Here is a 27974-nt window from a genome sequence, read left to right as displayed (position 1 = left end):
GGTCAAAGGAGGAAGAGGAGGAGGAAAAGGAGGAAAAGTGGAAGAGAAAGAGCAGGAAGAGTAAGTGAAGAGAAAGAGGGAAGTTATTAAATGGAATAATACATGTAAAATACTCAGTGGAGTGCCGGACACATAATAAGTGCAGAAACACTATTAAAAAACTTGGAAATGAAATGCATCTGGGTTCAAATCCTTGGTGAAAATATCTCTACAAAAGAGTAATAATAATATATCAGTGGAAGTATGTTGTGAGAATTAAATAAATAAATGCAAATAAAGTCCTTAGCACAGTGCCTAGTGTATCGTAAGCACTTAATAAATTGTTCCTACTATTATCCTTCTACATTAAGGTGGCACATAATGCTATTTTCAAAAGCAATTTAACATTTAAACCAGAGATGTCATCACTCTCTACTGAGAAAACGTGAGAATCAATTTCATTTCAAAAGATATAATTAGTAAGTCAAAATATACTTATTAATAAAGGCATCATAAATTATACACTTGATTAATCTATTTTGATCTCTCAAGTTTAAAAAATGCCTATTTAAGAGGGGAGAGTTGATGTATACGAAGTTATTTAATGAAAATGAACATTTCTGCAAGAGAAAAACTCATTACTGTGAACTAACTGCAAGCAAAAATGACTACTGAACATCCACATTTTAAAGAAATATCCCAAGCACATAAATATCATACTGGATGATTTATTTAATTATTTTCCTTTTTAAGAGGTCATATTATGTTGTTATGCTGGGGAAAAATATGGCACAGTCAGTGATATATAGGGCAATAAATTCTCTGTAAACCCTCTTGGAGAAAATGAGTCATTATTATTTACTATTGGACTTTTAAGTCGGCCGACCTAGAATTCCTCATAAAAGACAGTGTAAATAATCAGAGGTGATTGGTTTCTCAGGCAACAATAGACCAACATTTCTAGGAGTAGCTGTAATTGAGAACTAATGAGTCCTGGGACTAAATGAATAAATTAACCAGAGACAGTCTCTTGTAACTAATGCCTTGGCTGTCAAGACGTAACTTGGTTTTTGCTCTTAACTGGGCCTTGACGGTGTCAGTTGCCGTAGAATACAAGGTCTGTGGGCAGCAGGATCACGTATCCACAGTGTAGCATGTTGGCATGCCACCTGTGGCTGAGATAATGCATGCAAGATAGAGCATGTGAGCTGGTATGTGTAATCAGCAACTGCAACTCCTAGGCTGCATTTTTTTAAAATGAATCTAGAAGACAGATGTTTGCCCCAGCCAGCCTGTTAATTTTGAACTGATTATGTTGCCAACAGCAAAGGCACTAATCTGTAGAGAACAGTATGAGTTTTTGACATTATTATAATAATTAAAAATATATCTATCATTTAAAATTAAACAGCATGGTTCTGTCCTGCGGACCCATATTTAACTTACTATATTGGGCCAAATGCAACCTGGTCACTCCTACCCAAGTCTATCAGAAGCCCTGCTATTTAAAAACAAACACAAAAAAGGGTGAGAAGAAATTAGTAGAAAGATTAAAGATTTCTATTTCCTTAAAAGAAAAATATAAATAACGCCCCATATGTCTTTTGACCATTCCATTTTACATGACTTCATTCTAATAAATAATCAAAAGTTTTCCCATAAATAAAAGTGTGCTATAGGGCTTCCCTGGTGGCGTAGTGGTTGAGAATCTGCCTGCCAATGCAGGGGACACGGGTTTGAGCCCCGGTCTGGGAAGATCCCACATGCCGTGGAGCAACTAGGCCCGTGAGCCACAACTACTGAGCCTGCGCGTCTGGAGCCTGTGCTCCGCAACGAGACAGGCCACGATAGTGAGAGGCCCGCGCACCGTGTTGAAGAGCGGCCCCCGCTTGCCGCAACTAGAGAAAGCCCTCGCACAGAAACGAAGACACAACACAGCCAAAAATAAATTAATTAATTTTTTTTAAAAAGCCCTTTCCTTAAAAAAAAAAAAAAGTGTGCTCTACATAATATTAATATTGTCTGTATTAAAAAATATAGAAATAAACTAAATGTCAATAGGAGACTGGTTAAATAAACAATATATTCATATATACAAAGCCATTAGAAAGAATTATATATTCATATCCAGTGACATAAAAATCTCCTTGAAATATTGATAAGTAACACACACACACACACACACACACACACACACACGAGTCCTAAAGGGTAGTCACCACAATATAAAAGGTAGTTTTTTTCTGGATGGTGAACTTTTAGGGAATTTTTTGTTTTCATTTTATAATACATTTTATATTGTTTAAATTATTTACAACAAGGATATATTTGTGTATCTAGCAACATAAGTATAAAATATATCAGAATCATCTAACATACAACCCACAGAGAATAAAGCAGTTCTCACTGTAGTTGGATCACATGCCAATAAAAATGGCTGACTTGCAGTTATACTGTGCTTTACCAGAGCACTCCTTTATAAAAGTACCACCTTTGATTCCAGCCTCTATGTTTTAAGAAAAGTTGAAGAATAAATATTTGATAATTCCCAGAATACAGAAATGAAAATGGAATAGAAAATATTTCTATGTAGGAAAGTCAAAGAAATTAGTGTTCATTAGGTTATGGAGCTACAGCATACTGTCAAAAAGCATAGGCTTTAGAAGAGTCAGGGATACCTGGGTTGAAAATCTCTTCTACCTGATACTCTGAGATGGCTCAACCTTACTGGGTAACACCTCTGATTTTTAGACACAACCTACAACACACCTACCTCATAAAACTGTCCTGAAGATTAAATGTGAGAATGTGTGTAAAGCATTTAACACAATGTCTGGCAATAATGATTGCTTAGCAACTGAGAATCATCATTATGTATCCGCCAAGAACACTCAGCTATGATGAGTTGATGATGGCTCTTACCACCCCCAACTTCACCCCCTCCAAAACACACAGACGCAATGAGATATTCTTGTAAGGATAACGCCAATCAAATTTCAAAATATAAAGGGAAAGGAAAATAAAATAAGTTTCACTAGACAAGGACATGGATGTTAGAAATAATTTCTTGAATACTAAGCTAAGCAACAATAATGGGGTATGACAATTGTGCAAGCTTCATCACCAAAATATTTGAGAAAAGCACAGCTAACTCCTTAACCTGGGTGGTTTAGACATTCACCTGCCTGAGAAAAGAGGATCAGAAAAATGAATTCCCAAATTCCTTCAAGATTCATGATTCTATGATGCTTTAATTAAATTTTAAATTATCAGGGCATTCCATCATTCTCCTGGTAAACTGTGTCAGGGGATTTTAAGCAAAGCACAGAGAGCTCATCTTTGCAAATGTAGTTCTTGATTTTATAAGGTCTAAAAAAAAATTTTTTTTTAAATATGGAGAACAGATTCAAAAGAACTCCTGTATATACCAAAAACAAAAACAAAAACAAAAACAAAAACAAAAGCTGGATGGCACTGGGTATCTCACAAAGGACTTCTGCCTGCATGTTCTCCATTAAAGTTAGAAAATGAATTCAGAGGAAGGTTGAGAGTTTATGGATTTCTGAGGACAATAAGGGGTTAGTAAGGAAAGGGGAAAACGAAACATCCAAAGGTTAAAAGAAATAAAGTTAATAACATTTAAGAATCAGACCACCATTTGAAGTTGAACTCTCTAAATAGCTAAAACAGTGTTTACCTTTATCAAACACTACTTGATCAGACTGTCTCCAAATATACGGCATGTTATGAAGGGTTTATCTAAAGACTCCATTATGTGAATCAAAGATGGTGGCCTTGAATTAACACTGTTTCTCTATATTTATTTTTATGTAAACATCATTCACTACACATTCAGATCAGAGCATGTCTATTGCTCTGCTGGGTCAAGTCTGCAATTTTATAAAACAGAAGTGAAATGAAATATGAACTTTTTTTTTTTTGCCTCATTTTGGGATTAACAGTCATCACAGGTTTTGTAGATTCCCAAGTCACCAGGTAAAGTTCAATGACTATCACTGTAGAAACAGCACTGTACACGTGGTTAAGAATCCCAAGTCCAATTCCAGTTCTGCCACTCATCACCTGGGTGCGGCAGCTGGCCAGCTTCATGGGTGTGGGGCTCCTGCAGTCAGATAGGACCCTTCACCCAGAAGGACCCTTCACCCAGAAGGACGTCACAACTGGTCTAAAGCTCTGCTGCTGCCATCTTGAAATTCTTAATAACTTTTTAAGAAGTGCCCCACATTTTCATTTGGCACAAGGCACCACAGACTATGTAGTCATTACTGCCTATGTGAGCTTTGCAATTCACTTCATCTAACTCTCATTCTCTTCCATGTGATCAACAACCCAACAATCCCATTCCCGCAATTTTTGCAAATGTTGTGCTATCAGAGCATACATTGTCTTTGTCAAATTGTCAACACAGTAATGCTGTTGTGGATACTTTCAATATTACTTCCTGATCCTAAAGAATTAAGCCAACTCAAGTCTATGAGAATCTGATTTCCAAAAGAGATTTCTTTTAGTAGAGACTATCAATGTTGCCCAGAACCTTTCCCCGTCTCAACACCTTCCATTAGAACACGAGGTGCACTTTACCATTAATTGTATTCTCTGTCTTCAAGGTATATTTGGCAGCTACCTTTTTTTCAAAAGTGACTTTGTTCAGTCATTTAGTGCAAACGCTACTTCATGGAATGGGGGAGAGAGAAAGTACTGTGTAGCACAGAGGGATTTACAACAGGAGATGTTGTTTAAAAACACTTCACGGCTAACCTTTAAATAACATATTAATCAGAACAGAATGTTACAAAACTTAAAGTGCTGACTGTGGTAGCGAGAAGCAGCATTGCTACAGGTATATGGATCTGTTTCCTTCTTAGGATAATTTAAGAGGTCCTAAACACAGCACTTAGTGTTTCTCCATCCCTTCTGTTTGGCCCCAAATTTTCTAATTACTTTAGATTTAAAACCCATAAAGATGCTACTGAAGTGTGTAACTTGCGAGAGGAAATGTGCTGGTGCATCTGGAGATTTCCATTTAACACATTAGCAAATGGTATCAAAAAATATAGGCATCTCGAATTTAAACCTGTCATCAACTTCAGAAAAATCATATGTTCTGAGTGAAAACTATGATATCATTTATTATGGTATTTATTTTGTTAAATGGAAAAAATACATCATGTTTGTATCCATCCACACCCCCATATACATATATGGGTTTGAATTCTTTACTATGGAAATTCCTTGAGCTTTCACTTTTTCATGTGTAAAATGAGGACACTTATACCTATTCTGCAGAATAAACATTGTGTTAGAAATATATGTGTTAGAAAGAACCTAGCAAACTGCTTGGACATTCAGTAAATGCTAACTATTCCTTTGTTCCTTACTATTAACACTCCAAAGACTTTCACTCTTCTCCATCTAAATAACCCACTCATTCATTCATACCTCAACCTTGTTATCACCCAGAACTCTTGATTTAATTTCTATCATTCAACATAATTTCTTGCTTCTCCATTGTTCCGTAGAAATGTATACTTTATACACATAAAAATGTTTGCTCCTGAACTCGTAATTCCTGACCGTTATCAGATGCTACTTATCATGGTTCATGATTTCAAATATTTCAACCACTGTTGACTAATTCTTAAGTAGCCCTGATGTTTATAAAATTTACTCTGATAAGTATTAATCCAAGATGGATTCAACAGTCCTTTCATTTTACTACTGTTCACACCATGCCAGGCCTTGTTAGAAAAAGCTGATTTGATTATGCATGCAATCATTATATTGAAGGAATGGGACTCTATATAAAAAGCCAAAGAGGGACTTCCCTAATGGTCCTGTGGTTAAGACTTCGCCTTCCAATGCAGGGGGTGTCGGTTCAAGCCCTGGTGGGGGAGCTAAGATCCCACACACCTCATGGCCAAAAAACCGAAACATTAAACAGAAGCAATATTGTAACAAATTCAATGAAGACTTTAAAAATGGTCCACATCAAAAAAAGTCTTTAAAAAAAAAAAAACAAAGTAAGCAACATTTTCCTTTCTCTCCTCCGCTTCTTCAAAATGAATTTTCTCTAGACTTTCTTCCCTAAAACTCCCATTAAATCTTGAAAAGATCTTGACACAGACACCGGCTGGCTGGATCCACATTTTAATTAAGAGTACCACAATTCAGTACAGCGAGGCGATGCCCCAGCTACAAACTCCATCTCTTATCCCCCCTTGCAGCCAAGGGTTACCCAGTGAGATGAACACAGAAGTACCAGAATGGGATTTCTGGAAATCTCCTGAGCTACCTACAGCCAGGTTTCTTGTTTTCAGAGAAAATGAACCTGCAATCTGTTTTAATCACTCTTTACTTGGCTGGTATTAATCATATTTGAACACAACTTCAAGCCTACAGGTCCCATAACTTTTCCATTCACCTTTGTATATACAATTTTTATACCTAAAAACAGTCTCAGTTAATCAAATATTGAATTTCTTCAACCTGGATAAGTTTATATCCTCAGAGAGATTTTGGGCTAATGATACACACACACACACCCACACACACACACAATTTTCAGATAGCTTGTTCAACCTCACTTTTAGAACAGGAGGGTATTCTATATCTCCTGTTTTTTCTCAGTGTTAAGAAGGCTCTTGATTTATTTATCAGTCATTTCACTTATCCAAAATAGACTCTTTTCACTTTTTCTTTGCTCTCCAAATCACTCCCATGGCCCCTTCACTCTTTGCATAAATATCAACTTGTACTTTACCAAGAGAAAAGTGGTCATCTAGTGCAACTCTCAAATTTTCTCTATCTGCAAACTCAATTGTCTCTATTCATATTTAATATCCCTTTTGTCTCAAGTGAAAGATACCACCGTCTTTTCAAAGATAAACTGCATGACTCTGATCTTCTCTGTGTCTGTTTTTTTGAGAATCAACCTTCAACATTCAGATTTTTCTTATTTTCAAATTTCATAGATTCCTTCCCTTCTGTCTGTAAGCATACTTATATGTCCTTCATTCTTAAAAATAAACAAAAAAGAAAAAAGAAGTCTTTAGTAGTATTCCGTACTTCTCTTTCACTGTCGTACCAAACTTCATAAAAATGCAGACACATTTCTTGCCAGTTTCTCATTTCCTAATCACTCTTTAACACTGTAGTCTTTACTCAGTCCAACACAGATTCTTCTGAATCTGTTCTCACAAAAGTAAACCAATGGCTACTAATACACAAATACAAGACAGTTTTAATTCTTTGAGTCTCTGAAGAATTTCACATTTTTTTCCTGGATCTCTTCATCACTTCTTTGGACCTAATTTTCAGATTTCTAGAGGTGAAGGCCAGGACTCTACATTTTTAGCAAATTCTATAGGCACTTTTGACACACATAAAAGATACAGAACTACTGGAAATAAGGGCTGAAGTAACACGAGAAAACAATTGGATTAAACAATAATCTGGTTTTAGGAAAACAAACCCTACTTTAATAGTTATTTTAAAACATTTGTCATCTTCTCCTCTTCATTATCTAATCCTAAACTAAATATCAAGGTTGAATTAAGAGATGGAGTATATTACAATATTTAAAGCTTCATAATAGATGGGAGCAGTTTTAATTAAAGTTACCAGGACAACCAGAGGGAGACGGGATATACCATAATTGAAAAAGTGTCACTAGAAAAAGCTGTTTATGATAACCTTGATCCTGTTTCCTTTGAGCAAAATGTCTAGAGACCTCCATGTACTCAGCAGGTCCCGTTGGCTGGGCTGGCTGGTGAATAATGAGACCACTGGTTTCATTCACCTCCATCGTTCTGGAGGCACCACTGGAGGCTGCATTGTTTTATTGAAAAGCTTTCTCCTATAAACTGTTCATTAACTCCTGCAGATTTTTCACCCTAGTTCAGGCTACAATAAATGTTAATAACAATGTTAAATAATTTTTTCTTCTTTGCTTCCAAACATTGATTTGAGATCATTTAAAAATAATTCAACAATATTAGCAGGATAATCATCATACTGAGACAGTTTCTAACACACAGAAAAAGCAAGTGTCGGAAAAATAGTCATTTACAGATCTAGCTTTGAAATAAAGGGCTGAAATTACCAGTGTGGGCTTAGAGGGAAAAAAAGAAAATAGATTTGGAAACAGAAGTCCTAAAATTGAATTCCACCACTACCTCAGGTTATCTATACAGTCTTCAGCAAGAACCTTGGTCCCCTCTGAATTTTCCTAAGTTACAAAACAAGAGTAAATACATTTTTTAAATGTGCCTACATCATAGATTTCTGGAAGAGCCTAATGTATATGAATCATCAGAATCATAATGTTTTTGTACAGTCACAAAAACAAAACAAAGTCAAATAAACAACTATTTGAGTGCAAAGTCTGTTTTGCTAGCAAAGGGATGGTTCTAGTGCAAAAGCAAGTGATTTTCTTTTTTTAATCAATTTCTCTTTCAGCTCTTCCTAAGGCTGGTTTGATGGAGCAGATCAAAGACCACGGCACAAAATGAATGTGAATAAAAAGTCAAAATAAATGCTGAAATTGAAAAAGAAAATATTGGTCAAAGTAGTTTAAACATATAACTAATACAAGGTAAGCATAAAGCAATGAAATAAGTGGTATTTTAGTTTTTAATCAACAGGCTATAAAAGACAGAATTAAAATTTTAATGTCCAAATACATAAAAACTGTGTACATGCATGCACAAAAAAATTATTGCAGATACTGAAGAGTAATCATTCTACTAAAAAAAAAATCTCTAGTTCATCTTCTTTTTAAAAAAGCTGAATTATTAAACATAAACTGTTACGTAATTTATTTAGTACATATGTAAGAAAAAACAGTTCTATTTACTTCTCTTTCATAGATTTTATATCTATAATATATTTTCAAAGGTATCTTAGGTTGAGAACCTTGATGCTAAAGAACAGTAACAGTTTTAAGTCTTCACATTCAAATAAAAATGATATTTTTTTCAGTACCGTATATTTTATTTCATTGAATCATTTTTTGAAAGTGCTTCATTGATATAGGATTCACTGACAAATTCATACCCTTCCAGAATATTCTATCAACTGCCACATCCAATTCTTAATCAGTCTGAATGAACAGTAGTTTACAGCATACTACTTAGCCTTTGTTTCTTCCTAGTTATGATTATACACTTCTTTAGACCGAAGGATATATTTGTGTAATAGGTAAGAATGAGAACTTAAAGTTGGACACACCTGAATTTGAATCCTCTTACATTCTTACTACTCAAAATATAGTCTTTGCACCAGGACCATCACCTGGGAGCTTATTAGAAATGCAGTATCTCTGACCAGATCTACTGAATAGAAATCTGCATTTTAACAAGAGCCTGGGGTGAACCAAATGCACATTAAAGTTTGAGAAACACTGGCCTACATTGCTTGTTAAATACATTTCCTTGGGCAATTTAAAGGAATCCTCAAAGACCCAGCTTCCTCATTGAAAAATGAGACTAATAATGGTGTCTAGAGCACAGCATTACTGTGAGAAATAATCAGATAATGCTACTTGGTAAACACTCAGTAAGATCTAACTGGCATTAAATTTTATCATCTACCTCAAATTTGTATATTCAAGGTATTTTCCAATATATTTATTTATGTAATTACACTGGTACCCCACCCAGATAAATTAAAGCTCCTTTAATCCAGAAGTCTGTCTGAGTATAAGCCTCCAACAAAATAGAAGTAAATTAATAATGCCATCTTGCATTCATTTACAATACAATGCAGCACCTGTTTTTCAATTAGACTCAAAATATTTCTCTTCCAAATAATGTATTTTATTTTCATAGAATCAGAAAAGTTAAATAAAGAATCTAGTTTGAAAACAAACATGAATCCTTCTCCCTCACATAAAATCTAACTAATTCTACATTTAATTAGTCATTGTGTTTTCTGTGTTCTTTCGTCACGTGCTTAAGATAGTCACTGATCGCACAGGACTCAAATAATGCACCAGGTGTCTAGACCTTTAATTCCAAATGATAAAAAAGAAAGTCTCATTAGGCTCCCATTTTAATCCAATTAAGGCAAGATATATCCTACTTCATTCTATGACCTTTTTCAAAGGACTGTGATGTCCAGATTACCTGCTTCCTACATCTGGAGAAAAAAATGTAAGCTGATAAAAATCGATATAAATGGAATCATTTTCAGTTGTCATTAGTGAATATTAATCACTTAAGTAGAAAGTACCTGATTTCTATTAGATAAACTTTTAATGAAAACATATTTACATCCATAAATGATGCTTTAAAAGGGTATTCACATATCCATAATTGAAGATAATAATGCTTTGAATCTTCCAGTCATGAAAGTTTACCTTACCATTTATACATTTCTTAAAAATTGTTTCATAGAAGACCTTAATAGACTTTTCTCCAAAGAAGACATACAGATGGCCAGCAGGCACATGAAAAAATGCTCAGCATTACTAATTATTAGAGAAATGCAAATCAAAACTACAATGAGGTACCATCTCACACCAATCAAAATGGCCACCATTAAAAAGTCTGCAAGTAACAAATGCTGGAGAGGGTGTGGAGAAAAGGGAATCCTCCTACACTTTTGGTGGGAGTGTAAGTTGGTGTAGCCACTATGGAAAACAGTATGGAGGTTCCTCAGAAAACTCAAAACAGAGTTACCATATGATCCAGCAATCCCACTCCTGGGCATTTACCCAGACAAAACTATAATTCAAAAAGATACAGGCACCCCTACGTTCATAGCAGCACTATTCACAATAGCCAAGACATGAAAACAACCTAAAAGTCCATTGACAAATGAAGAAGATGTGGTACATATATACAATGGAATACTACTCAGCCATAAAAAGGAACAAAATAATGCCATATGCAGCAACAAAGATGCAACTAAAGGTTATCATACTAAGTGAAGTAAAGTCAGAAAGAGAAAGACAAATACCATATGATATCACTTACATGTGGAATCTAAAATATGGCATAAATGAACCTATCTACAAAACAGAAAAAGACTCACAGACATAGACAACAGACCTGTGGTTGCCAAGGGGCAGGAGGGAAGGGAGAGGGATAGACTGGGAGTTTGGAGTTAGTAGAGGCAAACTATTACATTTAGAATGGATAAACAACAAGGTCCTACTGTAGAGCACAGGGAACTATACCCAGTCTGCTGGGATAAACCGTAATGGAAAAGAATACTCAAAAAAGGGTATATATGTGTATAACTGAGCCACTTTGCTGTACAGCAGAAATTAGCACAACACTGTAAATCAGCTATATGTCAATTAAAAAGAAATTAAGTGTTTCAACTTCTGGCAATATGGCATACCAAATATTCCAAAGGCCCCTCCTATTTCAACAAGATCCTGGATATTTTAAGAAACATAAAAATGTATAAGGGCCAAAAAAAAACAAGGACAATTTCTGAGTGCCAAGATATATATATAATACTTTAAGCTAAAAATCTGAGCTGTAAGTGATAAGTAAACAGGGAATTCAGAGTTATCCTGAAACAAACACCTGTAACACTGCTGAGATCTGTAGAATAAGAGGAGCTAAACTTCAGCTCCAGCATTACCTCTAACAAAAGATGCATAAGAACTTTATGAAGAAATTTTTAAACTTTATTAAATGGCATTAAAGTAGCTAAGTGGAAAGAATATCATGTTTATCAATAGAAAGACAAAATATCATAATGATATCAATTCTTCCAAATTTGGTCTGAGTCAACGCAATACCATTCAAACTCCCAGTAAAGAATTTTTTGTGTAATAGCATGCTGAATCTAAAATTTAGATACAGTATGAAGGATCAAGAATACTCAAGATCCTTTTGAAGAGGAACATGGTGAGAAGGTGTGTCTACCAGCTTGATAAATGGGCTTCACTGGGGGAAGGTAAACTATTTAATAAATGGCCCCAGGAAAACTGATTAGAAAAAAATTTAATTTGTATTGCAACTTAAAACTATATACTAAGGCTTCGCTGGTGGCTCAGTGGTTAAGAATCTGCCTGCCAATGCAGGGGACATGGGTTCGAGGCCTGGTCCAGGAAGATCGCACATGCCCTGCAGCAACTAAACCCATGCACCACAACTACTGAGCCTGCGCTCTAGAGCCTGTGAGCCACAACTACTGAGCCCGCGTGCCACAACTACTGAAGCCCGCTCACCCTAGAGCCCATGTTCTGCAACAAGAGAAGCCACCGCAATGAGAAGCCCACTCACCACAACGAAGAGTAGCCCCCACTTGCCATAACTAGAGAAAGCCACACATAGCAATGAAGAACCAAAGCAGACAAAAATAAATAAATAAATTTATAAAATTATTTTAAAAAACTGTGTACTAATATTAGCTGCAGGTGGGTTAAATAAATCTGAAAGAAATGGAACCTTTTAGAATACTTAAAAAATATTTATAACCTCAGGGTAGGGAAGGCTTTCTTAAGCAAAACACACCCCAAAATACTAATAAGTTTTTTAAAGTTGACTTTGCATCAAAATTGAGAACTTACTTTATCAAAATATACCATAAAGACAATGAAAAGACAAGTCACAAACTGGAAAAAGATATTTGCATCACATGTAACTTAAATAAACTACCATCAAGAATAGATAACTTACAAATCAATTTAAACAATTAAAATGTGCAAAAGGTATGAAGAGATATGTCACGGATGAGGAAACAAGAATGGTCAGTGAATATAAAACAAGATGTCCACCTCATTAGTAATAAGCAGAGGTACCATTTGGTACCCATTTGGTTACCTATAATTAAGAAGTCTGATATTGCCACTTATCGGCCAGAATACGGACCAATGCGGACTCAAATACTGCTAGTGGAGGTCTAAATTGATACAACTATTTGGGAAAATCATTGTCATACTTGTATAAAGGTGATTTTGCGAATACCCTACAGTCAGGTAATTCTACTGTCACGTACTGACCCTACAGATATTCTTGCACATGTGTACCAGGAGACTTGTTCCAAGAAAATGAAGCCATTCCTGTTCATGGTAGCACCTATCTGGAAACAATCCAAATAATAATTGACCAGCAGGGAATAAATGAATAAATTAAGATATATCCTCAGAAAATAGTATTTTACCGTGAATAAAAATGAATTAAAGCTAAGCACAAACATCTAGATAAATCATGCAAACATAATGTTGACAGAAGAATGCAAGTGGCTGATGACTACATACAGCATAATGTGATTTTAATAAAGCTGATAAGCAAGCAAACTAACACATGTTTAGCAAAACATTTATGTGAGGTACAGCTACTTTTAGAGAGCAAAGAAATGAGTAATGAAATGTCTAGCGTATTGGCTACCTCTGGCAGGGAGGCAGGGTGATGAGATAGGAAAGTACTACAAAGGCAGCTTTAAGGACGCTGGCAATATTCACGGGTTTTACACTGTATGATCGATTTAAACATGATTATTATGCATCATAACTTATATATGTATAAAAAGATGTATGTAGCAATTAAATTACGATTTCTCTGTATTTAAATCACCTAATATAAAAAAATAAACTAATAATTAGATATAAGCTAACTCATTATTTGGTGCTCACGGTGAAATCATGATCTCATCTTTTATGAACATTATCATTGAACACAGTTTCTCAGGGAAAGAAAGCATACTAAAGAAAACCTCCAAATAAAACATGAAAGATAAATAATAAATGAGTAATGGAAAATAATAAAATGAGCAGATACAATTTAAACTCACCACCAGGGCTTTGGATCTGTTGCTCAGAAGTTTCTCAATATCCCTGGCTGCAATTTCCACCAGCTGGCGTGCATTATTTGGTTCCACAGTATACAAATCTTGGTATTTCTCATAAATCTGTATGAAGGGAAAATAAAATTAATAAGAACAATAATTGCTTATTTGGCTCCTAAATGCTCATTAGAATGTATTTAAAACCATAAACAACTGATTTGAAGGGCAACCCCTTTCCTTTCTTCATCTTGATCTTTTCTGAGTTTAGGTGTGTCTGAAATATATATATATATAAATATCAATTTGCTGTAAGACCACAAGCTCACCAAAATAGTGTGTCATGTTAACAGGTTGTAAAACATCTTGTACCACAGTGGTTTGTGTATGCAATTTTGTGACCTGAAGTTGTACCCCCAACCTCAAAACCTGGTATTAACTGCCTTCAGCATTTTAAAGAAAGAGGGAGGCCCTTCTAGAAAACAGAAGGAGGATTTAAGCACAGGAGGTCGAACCTGGAGGACGTGTGCAGTGAACAAAGGTCGGGGGAAGGGGAATGCGATACTGTGACGAGGGAGACTTGCACTTTTTCCCTCGCTGCAATCACTGAGGCTAAAGACTGTGCTGCTAAAGCTTTATGACCAGAAAGAGAGACACGGAGAATGAAACCCCTCCCCTGCTCAGGTTCATCCTGGTGACCCAGGGAGCTTCATTTCACAGAGAAGAGGAAGGTCACTGAGCTCTACATTAAAGTTTGGTTAAAGCTGTAACAGTATAAACATTTTTATTATGAAACTGAAGTTTTTTTTTTAACTCACCAAATAAAACTATACTGAAAGTAAACTAGACAGCAATAGGAAAACAACTACGTTTCTGGCTCACGTCAGTGTTTATGGAAGGAATTCCCCGGAGTGGCAATAAGATGCACCTGGTTTACCGAGCTGGTACTCTCCTGGCAAGAGAGGAAGAATTAAAGAAAGGAGGGAAAAAAAAAAAACAAACAAAAAACACTGACTGTGTTTGTGACTGGAGGGCTGAGCTGAGCTGAGAAGGAAATCCCTTATGCATCCAACAGATGGGTTGCACATGCATGACTAAACCATCTTTGAAAGCCAGGGACTGGCAGGTTTCTACCGTCTTATGAGAAGTGAAACCAGGCACAAGCAGGAACCAGTTCAACCCTGCTTTTTACTGGCATAACGCCAGCATTCTGTGTTACTACCAACAGGTTCTACAGCCTGTTCCCAGCTGAGCATGGATGCTGCTGGTGAATACTGGTTTCAAAAGGACACAAATACATATGCTAATATTTTTTTTTAAGTATTTTGGTTTTACATGAAGTTATACATTTTTATTTAAGTGATTAAAAACATACCAATATTTTAATTAATAAATTAAAAACAATTAACTATAATTAAATTAATAAACTAATCAATAGTTTTTAAGATTTCAATCAAACTCTTACTGCTAAAATTATCCTTTTCAAACCGTGAGGCTTTTCTCACACTTGTTTGAATTTTGACCTTGTAGGTTTTCATTCCAACTATTCAAGGCACAGTAACTTAGTCATATAAAATTCCCATATTTAGTTTCATTCGGGATTCCTGCATATTACTGGATTGCTTCTGCTTTCTTCTACTGATGAGTAGATTATTGAGTCCTGTTTTTAAAGACCCAGGTTATCCATGAAGAACTCCCTCCAACCCAAGGCTGCCTCTTTCATTTCAGCCTAAAATGCCATACAGGAACATGTACTCCTGAATAGATTAATTGATTTTGGAGTACAAACAGATAAACCTCAACATCACTTTAACTGATCCAGGATATTTAGTTCTTTGCGGCAAAACGGATATAGCTAATTGGTGTGAAAGGCAGTTGTGCTTTGTACCATTAATATCTTGTCCATTTCTGTCTGAAGTCTAACCTCCTTCCTGTGGTATAGGAACTCGAATAGAATTGAGAGTTGGTAAAGATTAGTTCAGGACGCACAATCTCTACTTCGCATTATATACTACAGTTAATGCATTTATTAGTCATTATCTATGTATGCCAGACACATTACAGGTGCTATAAAGAATGAATGAATTATAAATCAGAAGAAACAATTTTACTTCAAGTATATGTATATTTTCTCAAATAGATATAGAATATTCTCACAAGTTCTGTTTATACTGTAATTTTTAAATGCGTCGAAAATAAAAAATAAGGTCTAGGTTGCAAATAAACTATAATAAATAAAGGAAAGGAAGCTTAAGTCTAGATCCCCAATGTAAATATCCTACTGTATACTTTTTTATGTATAAAACCACATTTGAAATGTTTTCTTTGTAATAAAAATGAATCAGAATCATATAACTTCCCCCACCAAAAGAACTGGACCTTGCTTCTGGTTTCAAAGAATGCAATATTCTTTTTTGTTGCAGGAGATACTGTGAAGGCTCTCAAAAAGTCTCCTGGTGTATGTTTAGTAAACAATTTTCAGAGTAGAATGTTTCACATGGATGTTTAAGATGATATATTTCCATAATTTACAGATATTTATAATTCTTTCCACCACTAAAATAAACCACATTTCTACAATATTTAACATGTTAACATGAATATTTTAAACAGAGTCTAAAGTATCTTTTCTTTTCCTCTTCCTAGCTTTTTTTTCCTTTTTAAAAAATTAATTATCTGCTTTACCATTTTACCCAATGTTTTTCCTGCAAGAAAAACAGCATGGTGGAAATAATATGAGTTTCTGGCACCAGATAGAGCTCAATTCAAATCACATGTCAACTCCTCACACACTATGTGACATTGGCTTCCATTTCTTCTACTAGAAAGAACGCAGCACATAAAGAGAATTCAAGACAGGATCTTTTTCCTCCTGACTGATATATTAATATGCTTTAATTTTTTGTATAGTTCAAATCTTCTCACTGCCACCCTTGACACTAGTTTTGACAAAAAGAATACCTGTTGTTTGTACATTCTTTCTTTCCTACAATCTTAATTAACTGGCTTTAATGTTATTTCACTACTAAATTCACAGGCCAAGTTTTGCTGTGATGAAAACAGAGACTATGGTTTCCCTACCCTTTTCACTGGAAACTTCTAAGTCTCTTTGCTCTAAATAAGTCCATGGTTTTTCAGAATAATACATTTAAAAATTACTTCATACGTAATATCTAAAAAGTGACATCACTCATTGATATAATCGCTTAGTAAACATACCTAAAGAAATGTTTCAGAAGTCGTAATACGTAGTATTACACCATGGAATTATGCCATGAAATAATACCAATACCCCAGAGGTGTTTACTAAAAGCTAGATAGGCTTCCAAGTTTTGGATGACCTAGACGATTATATTAGCAATCACATTCAGGCAGCTACTTTGAGGTGTTTCACATACATCATTTACTCACTTTAAGAAATCTAAAAAAGACCTTTAATTAACCAATTGTATTAGTGAGAACAGTAGGTTTCAGACTTTGGAATATCAGAGTGGAGGGAGTTTAAATCCCATTTCACATCATTCAGGAGCAAACCACTGCCTAGAGCAGCACGAGACATGATACTGTGTCACGTTTAGGTAAAGGGAGTCTGCAGTGCCACTGTAGGCCCAGGGCCTTCCTTGGCTTCAGCAGGATGTAGAGAAATAGGAAAGCCCCTTAGGATGAACAAGAAAGGTAGCTGAGAATTAAGGATCAGTATGTCTGCTAGGAGACCATCTCGGTGCGGGTTCAGGGGGATCCTAATGCAGAGACAGAGATGGACAGTGGGAAGCAGAGGTCCAGCTGAAGGACGATGGTGACCATCATCCAGAGCTGAGGCATCCTGCACAGGCTGGAGAGACTGGCCGAGGTCTTAGCAGCAATTACATTAATAACCATATCAAGAGAACAGAAGGGAGCAAATACACCAGATATCTTGCCACATAAGTTTCCCCTTGCACCCAGATGCCCAGGAGAAAAGTTAAGAAAATCAGAGAATACTGAAAGAGAGTTGGAACTTAGAATTTATTGAATACATAATTGACCACAAGAGGCTGTTTTAAACTGAAAGAGACTAACCTTGAAATGCTGAGACTAATTTTTTTCCCCTCCTGGGAGAGAGAATAGCAGCCCATGGTAAGTTAAGTTCCCTAAAGAGAAACAAAGTCAAATTTCTGCATATTAAATTTTAAATATGAAAATTTTGACAGCCCCTTCCCTCAGTGCTTTTAAATTTACTTCCCTCCAATGGAACTTGTCCTGGACAAGCCATCAAGGCCTCTGCCATCTTTCTGAAGGAAGTTTCTCCTTGGACAGTCCCTGATGAAACAGGAGTCTCCTTACAAATGGGTAGCAATATGCTAATGTAAGACCTTGCCCTTGGCCCCTACCTAATTGCATCAGGGCATATCAGACCTTGAAGCAGCTAATTTCTGAATTAATGGCCTGTGAGGAGTCAGGTACAAAGGATCCATATAAGCAAGGATAATATATTGAACCAATCAGATTCTCTCACCACAGGATGACAGTTGGATGGATCAAGGGCAGAAGCAGCATCAAAAGTGAAAAAAGGGGGGCTTCCCTGGTGGCGCTAGTGGTTGAGAATCTACCTGCTAATGCAGGGGACACGGGTTCGAGCCCTGGTCTGGGAAGATCCCACATGCCGCGGAGCAACTGGGCCCGTGAGCCACAACTACTGAGCCTGCGCGTCTGGAGCCTGTGCTCCGCAACAAGAGAGGCCGCGATAGTGAGAGGCCAGCGCACCGCGATGAGGAGTGGCCCCCGCTCGCCGCAATTAGAGAAAGCCCTCGCACAGAAACGAAGACCCAACACAGCCAAAATAAATAAATAAATTAATTAATTATTTTTAAAAAGTGAAAAGAGGAAAGGAGGAAAACAGTGTTCAGATACTATTGAGTGACATAAGTGATGGCTGTGGTAGGTAGAATAATGACCTTCCAAAGATACTCACATCCTAATCTCTAGAACCTGTGACTATGTTGTTACATGGCAAAGGGGAATTAAGTTTGCAGAAGAAGTTTTGCTAATCAGCTGCACTTAAAGAGATTATCCTGTATTGTCCTGGTGAGTACAATGTAATCACAGAGGTCCTAAAAATGGAAGAGGAAAATGTAACCATGCAACAGAAAACCAGAGAGATGGCAGCGTGAGAAGAAATCAGCCCGTGTCGCTGGCTTTCAAGAGGGAGGAAAGGGGCCATGAGACAAGGAAAGGACTTCTGATCTATAGCACCGTAACATACTAAATCTGTGTTATGCCAATAAATATATAGTAATTTGTCACACTAACAAGAGAAAACTAACACAGTGAGTTAGCTGTGAAGAGCCCCCAGCTGAGAGGCAAACAATACTCAGCCTTTGGGGCTGCCTTGGCTCTGGACCTTCCCTTCCACTGCCCAAACTATCTTCTAAATGCCTTGAATTCTTGCTGAAACCCAGGCTCTTCCTGAGTTCCCCTAAATGTACTACCTTTATTTGTCTTTTAAGGGTAGTTCCATGATACACTCCCCAAGTGATTCACTTTGCCAAAAACTAAAAATGCTAAGAAGCATTTTTGTAAGTTGTGATTAACATTATTTATTAATTACTACTTTGCGTGTCCATTTCATTAGTCGCCAGATTCATTTCACTGAAATGAAAAATGAGCTCTATCGTGAGAAATGCACAATTTCCGTTAGACTTTATGATATAATGAAATTATCTCAGAACTCCCATTATAACCTTCATAATTGTGTAGGATTCTGAAAAGAAATTTTAGACAGAAGAGCTGAAAATATAAAGAATAGATGGCACACTGTATAAAAATATATATGAATTGGGTGAATAAATATGATTCCACCTCATAATAATGAAAGGTGGGATTAAGAGAAAATGTTACAATATAACCCTCATCATCATTCTAACTTCACTATCTTTATTGGGTAAATTCATGTAACTTCAATACTAATGCAGGCAGGAAAAGAGATTCACTGTCCCCTCAACTGCTTTAGATATTCACAAAATCAGTTTTACTTTTAGTTGAACTTTGCAATGTGGGATGGTTTTTTTTTTTTTTTTTTTTATTGTGTTCCATGGGCTTGTGAAATACATGTTCCCTAGCAACTTAGACTGTCTTGTTTCTAAAAGACGCATTAACACAAAAGTATGCTATAATTTTCTTTCTTGGTCACTTTCAAGGATGAAAGTTCCCTTAAGAAATTTTACAATTCAAAAGTAAAATCTTGGGCTTTCCTGGTGGCGCAGTGGTTGGGAATCCGCCTGCCAATGCAGGGGACGCAGGTTCGAGCCCTCGTCCGGGAGGATCCCACATGCCGCCGAGCAATTGAGCCCGTGCGCCACGGCTGCTGAGCCTGCGCTCTGGAGCCTGCGAGCCACAGCTACTGAAGCCAGCGTGCCACAACTGCTGAAGCCCATGCGTCTGGAGCCTGTGCTCCGCAGCGGGAGAGGCCACCACAGCGAGAGGCCTGCGCAGCGCAACGGGGATTAGCCCCCGCTCGCCGCAATTAGAGAGGGCCCACGTGCAGCAAAGAAGACCCAACACAGCCAAAATTAAAATAAATAAATTTATTTAAAAAACTAAATAAATACAGTCTTTCTTTTAATTTATCATAAATCTCATCATCATCTAAGCTGGCCAACACAGAGAGATGTTGAGATATGGGAAGAGCCCTTTATCTAAGATAAAGAGTAACTAGTGACACTAAATCGGAATTGATGTTGGAATACATTTTACCAAAAACAAAGAAAAAAAAAACAACACCTACCTTCCTCCTTTGAAAATTAGCTGAATTTTAAAAAGTGAACTTTGCCATAAAAAATATGCAGTGTTTCCTAGTTAACCCCTAAGCTCTTCAAACTCTCTCCTCTTCCCCTTTGATTAAAAAAGTGAATAACGCAATCTCTTAAACAAAAGTCAAGCTTTTAAAATGCATTAGTTCTATTATACTGTCAGTTACGTCAGCTAACACAGTTGGGTAAAAAAGGAATGCCAACACCAACTGCTGAAATATATTAATCCAATACAGTTTGTGTAAATTTATGAAGATATAAGTGCTCATCTCATAAGATGAAAGGCATTATATTAACATCATTAAAAGAATCAGATCTGATAGTCTACAACTTCATTTTAGGTAAATTACAGCACCCCCCTCCCTTTTTTTTCTTTCCCCAATAACCTAGTTTTGTTTTGTTTTGTTTTTTAATTGGGGTATACGTGCTTTACAATGTTGTGTTAGTTTCTGCTGTACGATGAAGTGAATCAGCTCTACGTACACATATATCCCCTCCCTCTTGGACCTCCCTACCCCACCATACTACCTTTGAAATTTTTATAGCTTCAGATTTCTATTTTGCTACCTTTAAGCATATGCAAACATCATCTAACATATAAGTATCATGTTTATTATGTATTTCCTACTTCTCTTAACCACAATGTTAGTGTCAAGAGGACAGAGACTTTTGCCCATTTTGTTCACTGGTACAGTCCAGCACATAGTATAGTGCCTGGCATGCAGTGAGCACTCAGTAAATACTGATGGCATGAATGACTGAATGGACAGTGACACTGGTACTACGTCAGGCTTTTCTAGGAATGTGAATGCTTACTATAACGAGGGCTTCCTTGCATTTTAAAATCAATATCTACTCTGAACCAAAAACAAACGACGCTATGTAAGGACCTGTGCAGTTACATAATGAAATATAAACACAACACCTAAATGATAATTAGATTCTAATAATAAATACACAAAATAAAGAAATGATCAATATGAGGAAGAGTATTAGAGGTACAGAAAATTGTGTTGTCAGAATTCAGAGGAAATTAAATCACATGGGTTATGATAGTCAAAAACATGGTAAAAGATGGTATTACAGCCACACTTCAGATGCAATGTGCATTAATAAGGAGAGAAAGAAATCTGAATGTGTGTGATACAAGGAATTATTGGACAATATTGAAAAGCAAATTGAGATACTATTATGAAGAGCTATAAAATTCAGGGTATTGGTTTGTATTTTACTATGGAGTCAACGCCAAGCTGTTTTAGACTGACTCCTAGCTCAGAACTTCCAGTGCCTATTACAGCAATTAGTACATAGGAAGAACTAAAACTATAACATGGGCTTGTTTACTACAAACATCATCCAAATATATATATATATATATATATATATATATATATATATACACACACACACACACACACATACATATACATACACACGTAATTATGTACATATATGCACATACGCATATACAATATATCTTGTTCTCAGATTTACAGTGCATGCTTTTCCTGTGATAACTACATTAAACAGGCATTCTAACATCAAACACAAGAGTTTGATAATACTTGCCCTACTCCTTCTATTCATTCTATTTGATATGATATAGCTTCTTAGCTGGGACAGCATCATGTTTCAAATGGGACATTATCTTGAGGAAGATTATTTAGGAAGAATTAAGTCAGAATTGACGACCCTTCCACAGCATATACTACTACTTGCCCTAGGTCCTAGTAACAAGAATTTGATGGTGACACTTTTGAGCAACATACTAAAAATGTAACAAGGAACAGAACAAGTGACAACCATAAACATGCCTGTTCACTTTCTCCATACTACACATAGGAACAGGTGATTACTTTTAACCAAAAATACAAGTTAAATACCAGGGGTCATTGCTGGATAGGGAAAATAACTCTAACAAAGACTAAGGTGAGCATGAAAAAGATTCACATCAAGAATTCTTCAGGGCTTCCCTGGTGGCGCAGTGGTTGAGAATCTGCCTGCCAATGCAGGGGACACGGGTTCGAGCCCTGGTATGCGAAGATCCCACATGCCACGGAGCAACTGGGCCCGTGAGCCACAATTACTGAGCCTGCGCGTCTGGAGCCTGTGCTCCGCAACAAGAGAGGCCGTGATAATGAGAGGCCCGCGCACCGCGATGAAGAGTGGCCCCCGCTTGCCGCAACAAGAGAAAGCCCTCGCACAGAAACGAAGACCCATGCAGTCATAAATAAATAAATTAAAAAAATTTTAAAATAAACCAGCAAAGTTTCACTTCAATGTGATTCTTTGCTTTAAAAAAAAAAAAAAAAAAAGAATTCTTCAGTTTTTAGGCTGGAGACATCTCACACATATGGTAAGTTTTAAGTTTCTCTTAGAATACTTAGAATTAAAACAACAAAAATATTAAGAATATTAAGATATGTATAAAAGCTACCTACTTGGCTTTTTGTTTGTCTTTAATTCCAGAAGTAACTTATTAAACTATCTTGTTTCGGGCTTCCCTGGTGGCGCAGTGGTTGAGAATCTGCCTGCCAATGCAGGGGACACGGGTTCGAGCCCTGGTCTGGGAAGATCCCACATGCCACGGAGCAACTAGGCCCGTGAGCCACAATTACTGAGCCTGCGCATCTGGAGCCTGTGCTCCGCAACAAGAGAGGCCGCGATAATGAGAGGCCCGCGCACCGTGATGAAGAGTGGCCCCCACTTGCCGCAACTAGAGAAAGCCCTCGGACAGAAACGAAGACCCAACACAGCCATAAATAAATAAATAAATAAATAATTTAAACTACCTTGTTTCCCTTTAAATATCTGGAGCTGTATATGAATTGTGTATGTATTTTGACCAGAAAATGCATATGCAATTAAAAGTAAAAGAGATCATACTAGATTTTATTAAAATTAAATTGAAAAATAATTAACCACAGGCTGAGTGAGTGGCTTGTTTAATGTCCCTAACCCCAAACGACCTAAATTCATTTCACTGCCAACAAAAGAATTTTAAAAAGCAGCAGTTCAATTTGCCCTTAACCATCATACCTTATTAACAAATGGCTTTTCTAAAGTAAAATTGCTAGGTATCAACGCTGAGATGCAATTTTTTACAACTTTGTATTCATTTAAAGAATTTCCGACATTTATTCTTACCTCAAATTCTTCAGTTTTTCGAGAGCTGTTTTGCAACCTCAGCACTACGGACATTTTCACCAGATAATTCTTTGTTGTGGGGTGACGCCCTGTGCACTATGGGATGTTTAGCAGCATCCTCAGCCTCTACACACTAGATGCCAGGAGCACTCACCCCCTCTCCCTCCAGCTGTGATAATCACAGATGTTCCCAAGTATTGACAAATGTCTCCTGGGGGACAAAACTGCCCTCAGCTGAGAACCACTGCTCTAGATATAAAGACATTAATGAAGTCTTCAGGAAAAAAAAGCAGCAGCTCTATGTTGCATATTGAGAGTGCACAGTAGCAAATAATGAATGGTCTTTTATGCCATTCATCTTCATTCTAGAGAAGAAGCCAACACTTGGCTACATCACTTACGAGTTTTTAGCTTCCCTTTCCTCTGTGCAGCTCACAGGCAAGAAAACAGCATAGCCACTACCCATCACTCTCTCTGTAATTAGTATTACCAAACCATCTGATTTCTATTTGGGGAAATAATAACTAATAATTCATCCTTCAAGTGCGAGCATAACTTAAAGTGTTAATTACTGATTGCTAATGGAACAGATTTGTAAGGTAAAAACTTTTTAATAGTCTTTCACCATTCATGTTTGTGAAACAATAGTACTTCACTTAAAAATCTGTTAATAAAATACTGAAAGTCACCCTAAGATTAGAAATCCCCTTAGAGTTTATTCTGTACCTTTGAAAATGAATGTAATTAACCACTGTCTTAAAAAAATAGCTTCTTCTTTAAAATCTCCAGTAGGTGGGTAAAGGGGGTCCACAGTCTCTACTGACAGTACATTCTGTAGTCAAGTAGATTTCCTTCTACTAAGAAAAAAAAAGTGTTTTTCCCCTCAAAATAATAACAATCTCAGGTTGCTGACATAACTGTGGTAACTGATTTAGTTGCAACATATCATCATTGAGGGAATAAGGCAACTCTAAATAAAACCAGAAAATGTGAAATAAAAATAAATAGCTTTATTTGAAAAGTAATTATATTACCTTTATAAAATAGTTATATTACTTTTATAAAGTAATATTACTTTTACAAAAGTAATATAAATATAAAGCTACATTTTTTAAAGTAATAAGCATTTAACTTCTTCATAGCATCTATTATTGCTCTCACATTTCTTGTTACACTCCCTTTTACCCCTGTTACATTTCTATAAGGAAGGGAGAGTGTTACCATTTACCTCAGTTGACAAGCAGGTAAAGAGAAATCTAATATCATCCAGCTACTTAACAGAGTAGAAAAGAAGATTCCCCAACCCTGTTGCTGCCTCTGCATCTTGCTGATTCCCTAATCACAATCCCCAATGATTAATTATATTCTGTTTTACAGTATCTTTTTTTTGTAAACAGATTAATAGATTAAACTCTCTACCACCTAGAAAATGAATATTCTATTTACATAAAGATGGCATGACCACAATGTCAAAGTCAAAGCATCAGTCTGTTAATCCCATGAGTTACTAATGAAAAGAAATTCTTCACTTAATACAGAAACCATTAATTATGTTATAGAAACCATTAATTATGTAAATACTAACTTAATTAAGAGCTCTGAATGCTCAATATTTAGACACATTTCATATTTACATCTTTGAGAGCATATTAAAATATGAAGGTACTGATTTCAACATAACTTTAACTTATGAAGTCATAATAGTGAATCAAAAGCCAGGAAATTCTATGATAATACCTTTGAAGAATGATTCTACTTCAAAAATAAACTTCCAGGAAAAATTAATCAATAAATTTCTTAAATATTTTTACACATTCTAGACTAACATGTTAGAAATGCAGACAGAATTTACTTTTAAGATGAAAGTCTTGGGAGGAAGAACCAAGATGGTGGAGTAGAAGGACATGCTCTCACTCCCTCTTGCGAGAACACCAGAATCACAACTAACTGCTGAACAATCATCGACAGGAAGACACTGGAACTCACGAAAAAAGATACCCCACATCCAAAGACAAAGGAGAAGCCACAATGAGACGGCAGGAGGGGTGCAATCACAGTAAAATCAATTCCCATAACTGCTGGGTGGGTGACTCACAGACTGGAGAACACTTAGACCACAGAAGTCCACCCACTGGAGTGAAGGTTCTGAGCCCCACGTCAGGTTTCCCAACCTGGGGGTCCAGCAATGGGAGGAGGAATTCCTAGAGAAACAGACTTTGAATTTGAAGCCTAGTAGGAAATGATTGCAGGACTTCGACAGGACTGGGGGAAACAGAGACCCCACTCTTGGAGGGCACACATAAACTAGTGTGTGCATCAGGACCCAGGTGAAGGAGCAGTGACCCCAGGGGAGACTGAACCAGACCTACCTGGTAGTGTTGGAGGGTCTCCTGCAGAGGCAGGGGGTGGCTGTGGCTCACCGTGGGGACAATGACGCTGACAGCAGAAGTTCAAGGACGTACTCCTTAACATGAGCCCTCCCAGAGTCTGGCATTAGCCCCACCAAAGAGCCCAGTTAGGCCCCAGTGTTGGGTTCCCTCAGGCCAAACAACCAACAGGGAGGGAACATAGCCACACCCATCAGCAGTCAAGCGGACTAAAGTTTTACTGAGCTCTGCCCACCAGAGCAACAGTCAGCTCTACCCACTACCAGTCCCTCCCATCAGGAAACTTACACAAGCCTCTTAGATAGCCTCATCCACCAGAGGGCAAACAGCAGAAGCAAGAAGAATTACAATCCTGCAGCCTGTGGAACAAAAACCACATTCACAGAAAGATAGACAAGATGAAAAGGCAGAGGGCTATGTACCAGATGAAGGAACAAGATAAAACCCCAGAAAAACAACTAAATGAAGTGGAGATAGGCAACCTTCCAGAAAAAGAATCCAGAATAATGATAGTGAAGATGATCCAGGACCTCGGAAAAAGAATGGAGGCAAAGATCGAGAAGATGCAAGAAATATTTAACAAAGACCTAGAAGAATTAAAGAACAAACAAACAGAGATGAACAGTATAATAACTGAAATGAAAAATACACTACAAGGAATCAATAGAAGAATAACTGACGCAGAAGAACGGATAAGTGACCTGAAAGACAGAATGGTAGAATTCACTGCTGCGGAACAGAATAAAGAAAAAAGAATGAAAAGAAATGAAGACAGGCTAAGAGACATCTGGGACAACATTAAACACAACAACATTCGCATTATAGGGGTCCCAGAAGGAGAGGGAGAGAGAAAGGACTTGAGAAAATATTTGAAGAGATTATAGTTGAAAACTTCCCTAACATGGGAAAGGAAATAGCCACCCAAGTCCAGAAAGCACAGCGAGTCCCATACAGGATAAACCCAAGGAGAAACATGCCAAGACACATAGTAATCAAATTGGCAAAAATGAAAGACAAAGAAAAATTATTGAAAGCAGTAAGGGAAAAATGACAAATAATATACAAGGAACTCCCATAGGGTTAACAGCTCATTTCTCAGCAGAAACTGTACAAACCAGAAGGGAGTGGCATGATATACTTAAAGTGATGAAAGGGAAGAACCTACAACCAAGATTACTCTACCCAGCAAGGATCTCATTCAGATTCGATGGAGAAACTAAAAGCTTTACACACAACCAAAAGCTAAGAGAATTCAGAACCACCAAACCAGCTCTAAAACAAATGCTAAAGGAACTCCTCTAAGAGGGAAACACAAGAGAAGAAAAGGACCTACAAAAACAAATGCGTAACAATTAAGAAAATGGTCAGAGGAACATACATATCGATAATTACCTTAAATGTGAATGGATTAAATGCTCCAACCACAAGACACAGGCTTGCTGAATGGATACAAAAACAAGACCCATATATATGCTGTCTACAAGAGACCAACTTCAGACCTAGGGACACATACAGCCTGAAAGTGAGGGGATGGAAAAAGATATTCCATGCAAATGGAAATCCAAAGAAAGCTGGAGTAGCAATACTCATATCAGATAAAATAGACTTTAAAATAAAGAATCTTACAAGAGACAACGAAGGACACTACATAATGATCAAGGGATCAATCCAAGAAGAAGATATAACAATTATAAATATATATGCACCCAACATAGGAGCACCTCGATACATAAGGCTAACATCTATACATAACTGCTAACATCTCTAAAAGAGGAAATCAACAGCAACACAATAATAGTGGGGGACTTTAACACCTCACTAGCACCAACGGACAGTTCATCCAAAATGAAAATAAATAAAGAAACACAAGCTTTAAATGACACAATAGACCAGATAGATTTAATTGATA

The 27974-nt window shown here is 36.7% G+C and overlaps 1 protein-coding gene across 8 annotated transcripts in view; it reads right to left on the bottom strand.

The window, feature by feature from the left end:
- The window catches only part of CACNA2D1 (calcium voltage-gated channel auxiliary subunit alpha2delta 1), a 496257-nt gene that overhangs the window by 369525 nt on the left and 98758 nt on the right, over positions 1-27974 (bottom strand). For all 8 annotated transcript variants that reach the window (XR_005021203.1, XM_036863210.1, XM_036863212.1 and 5 more), the window contains one exon: positions 13753-13869. Coding sequence is in view for 7 of the 8 variants with exons in the window: in XM_036863210.1 (XP_036719105.1) it covers positions 13753-13869 (117 nt within the window). In the remaining variant the exon portion in view is untranslated. The remainder of the gene's footprint in view (positions 1-13752; positions 13870-27974) is intronic.

The sequence above is a fragment of the Balaenoptera musculus genome, chromosome 9 (assembly GCF_009873245.2).
Source record: "Balaenoptera musculus isolate JJ_BM4_2016_0621 chromosome 9, mBalMus1.pri.v3, whole genome shotgun sequence".
NCBI lineage: Eukaryota > Metazoa > Chordata > Mammalia > Artiodactyla > Balaenopteridae > Balaenoptera > Balaenoptera musculus.
Note: the sequence above shows the minus strand (reverse complement) of the source record. Positions and strands in the feature narration are given on the sequence as shown.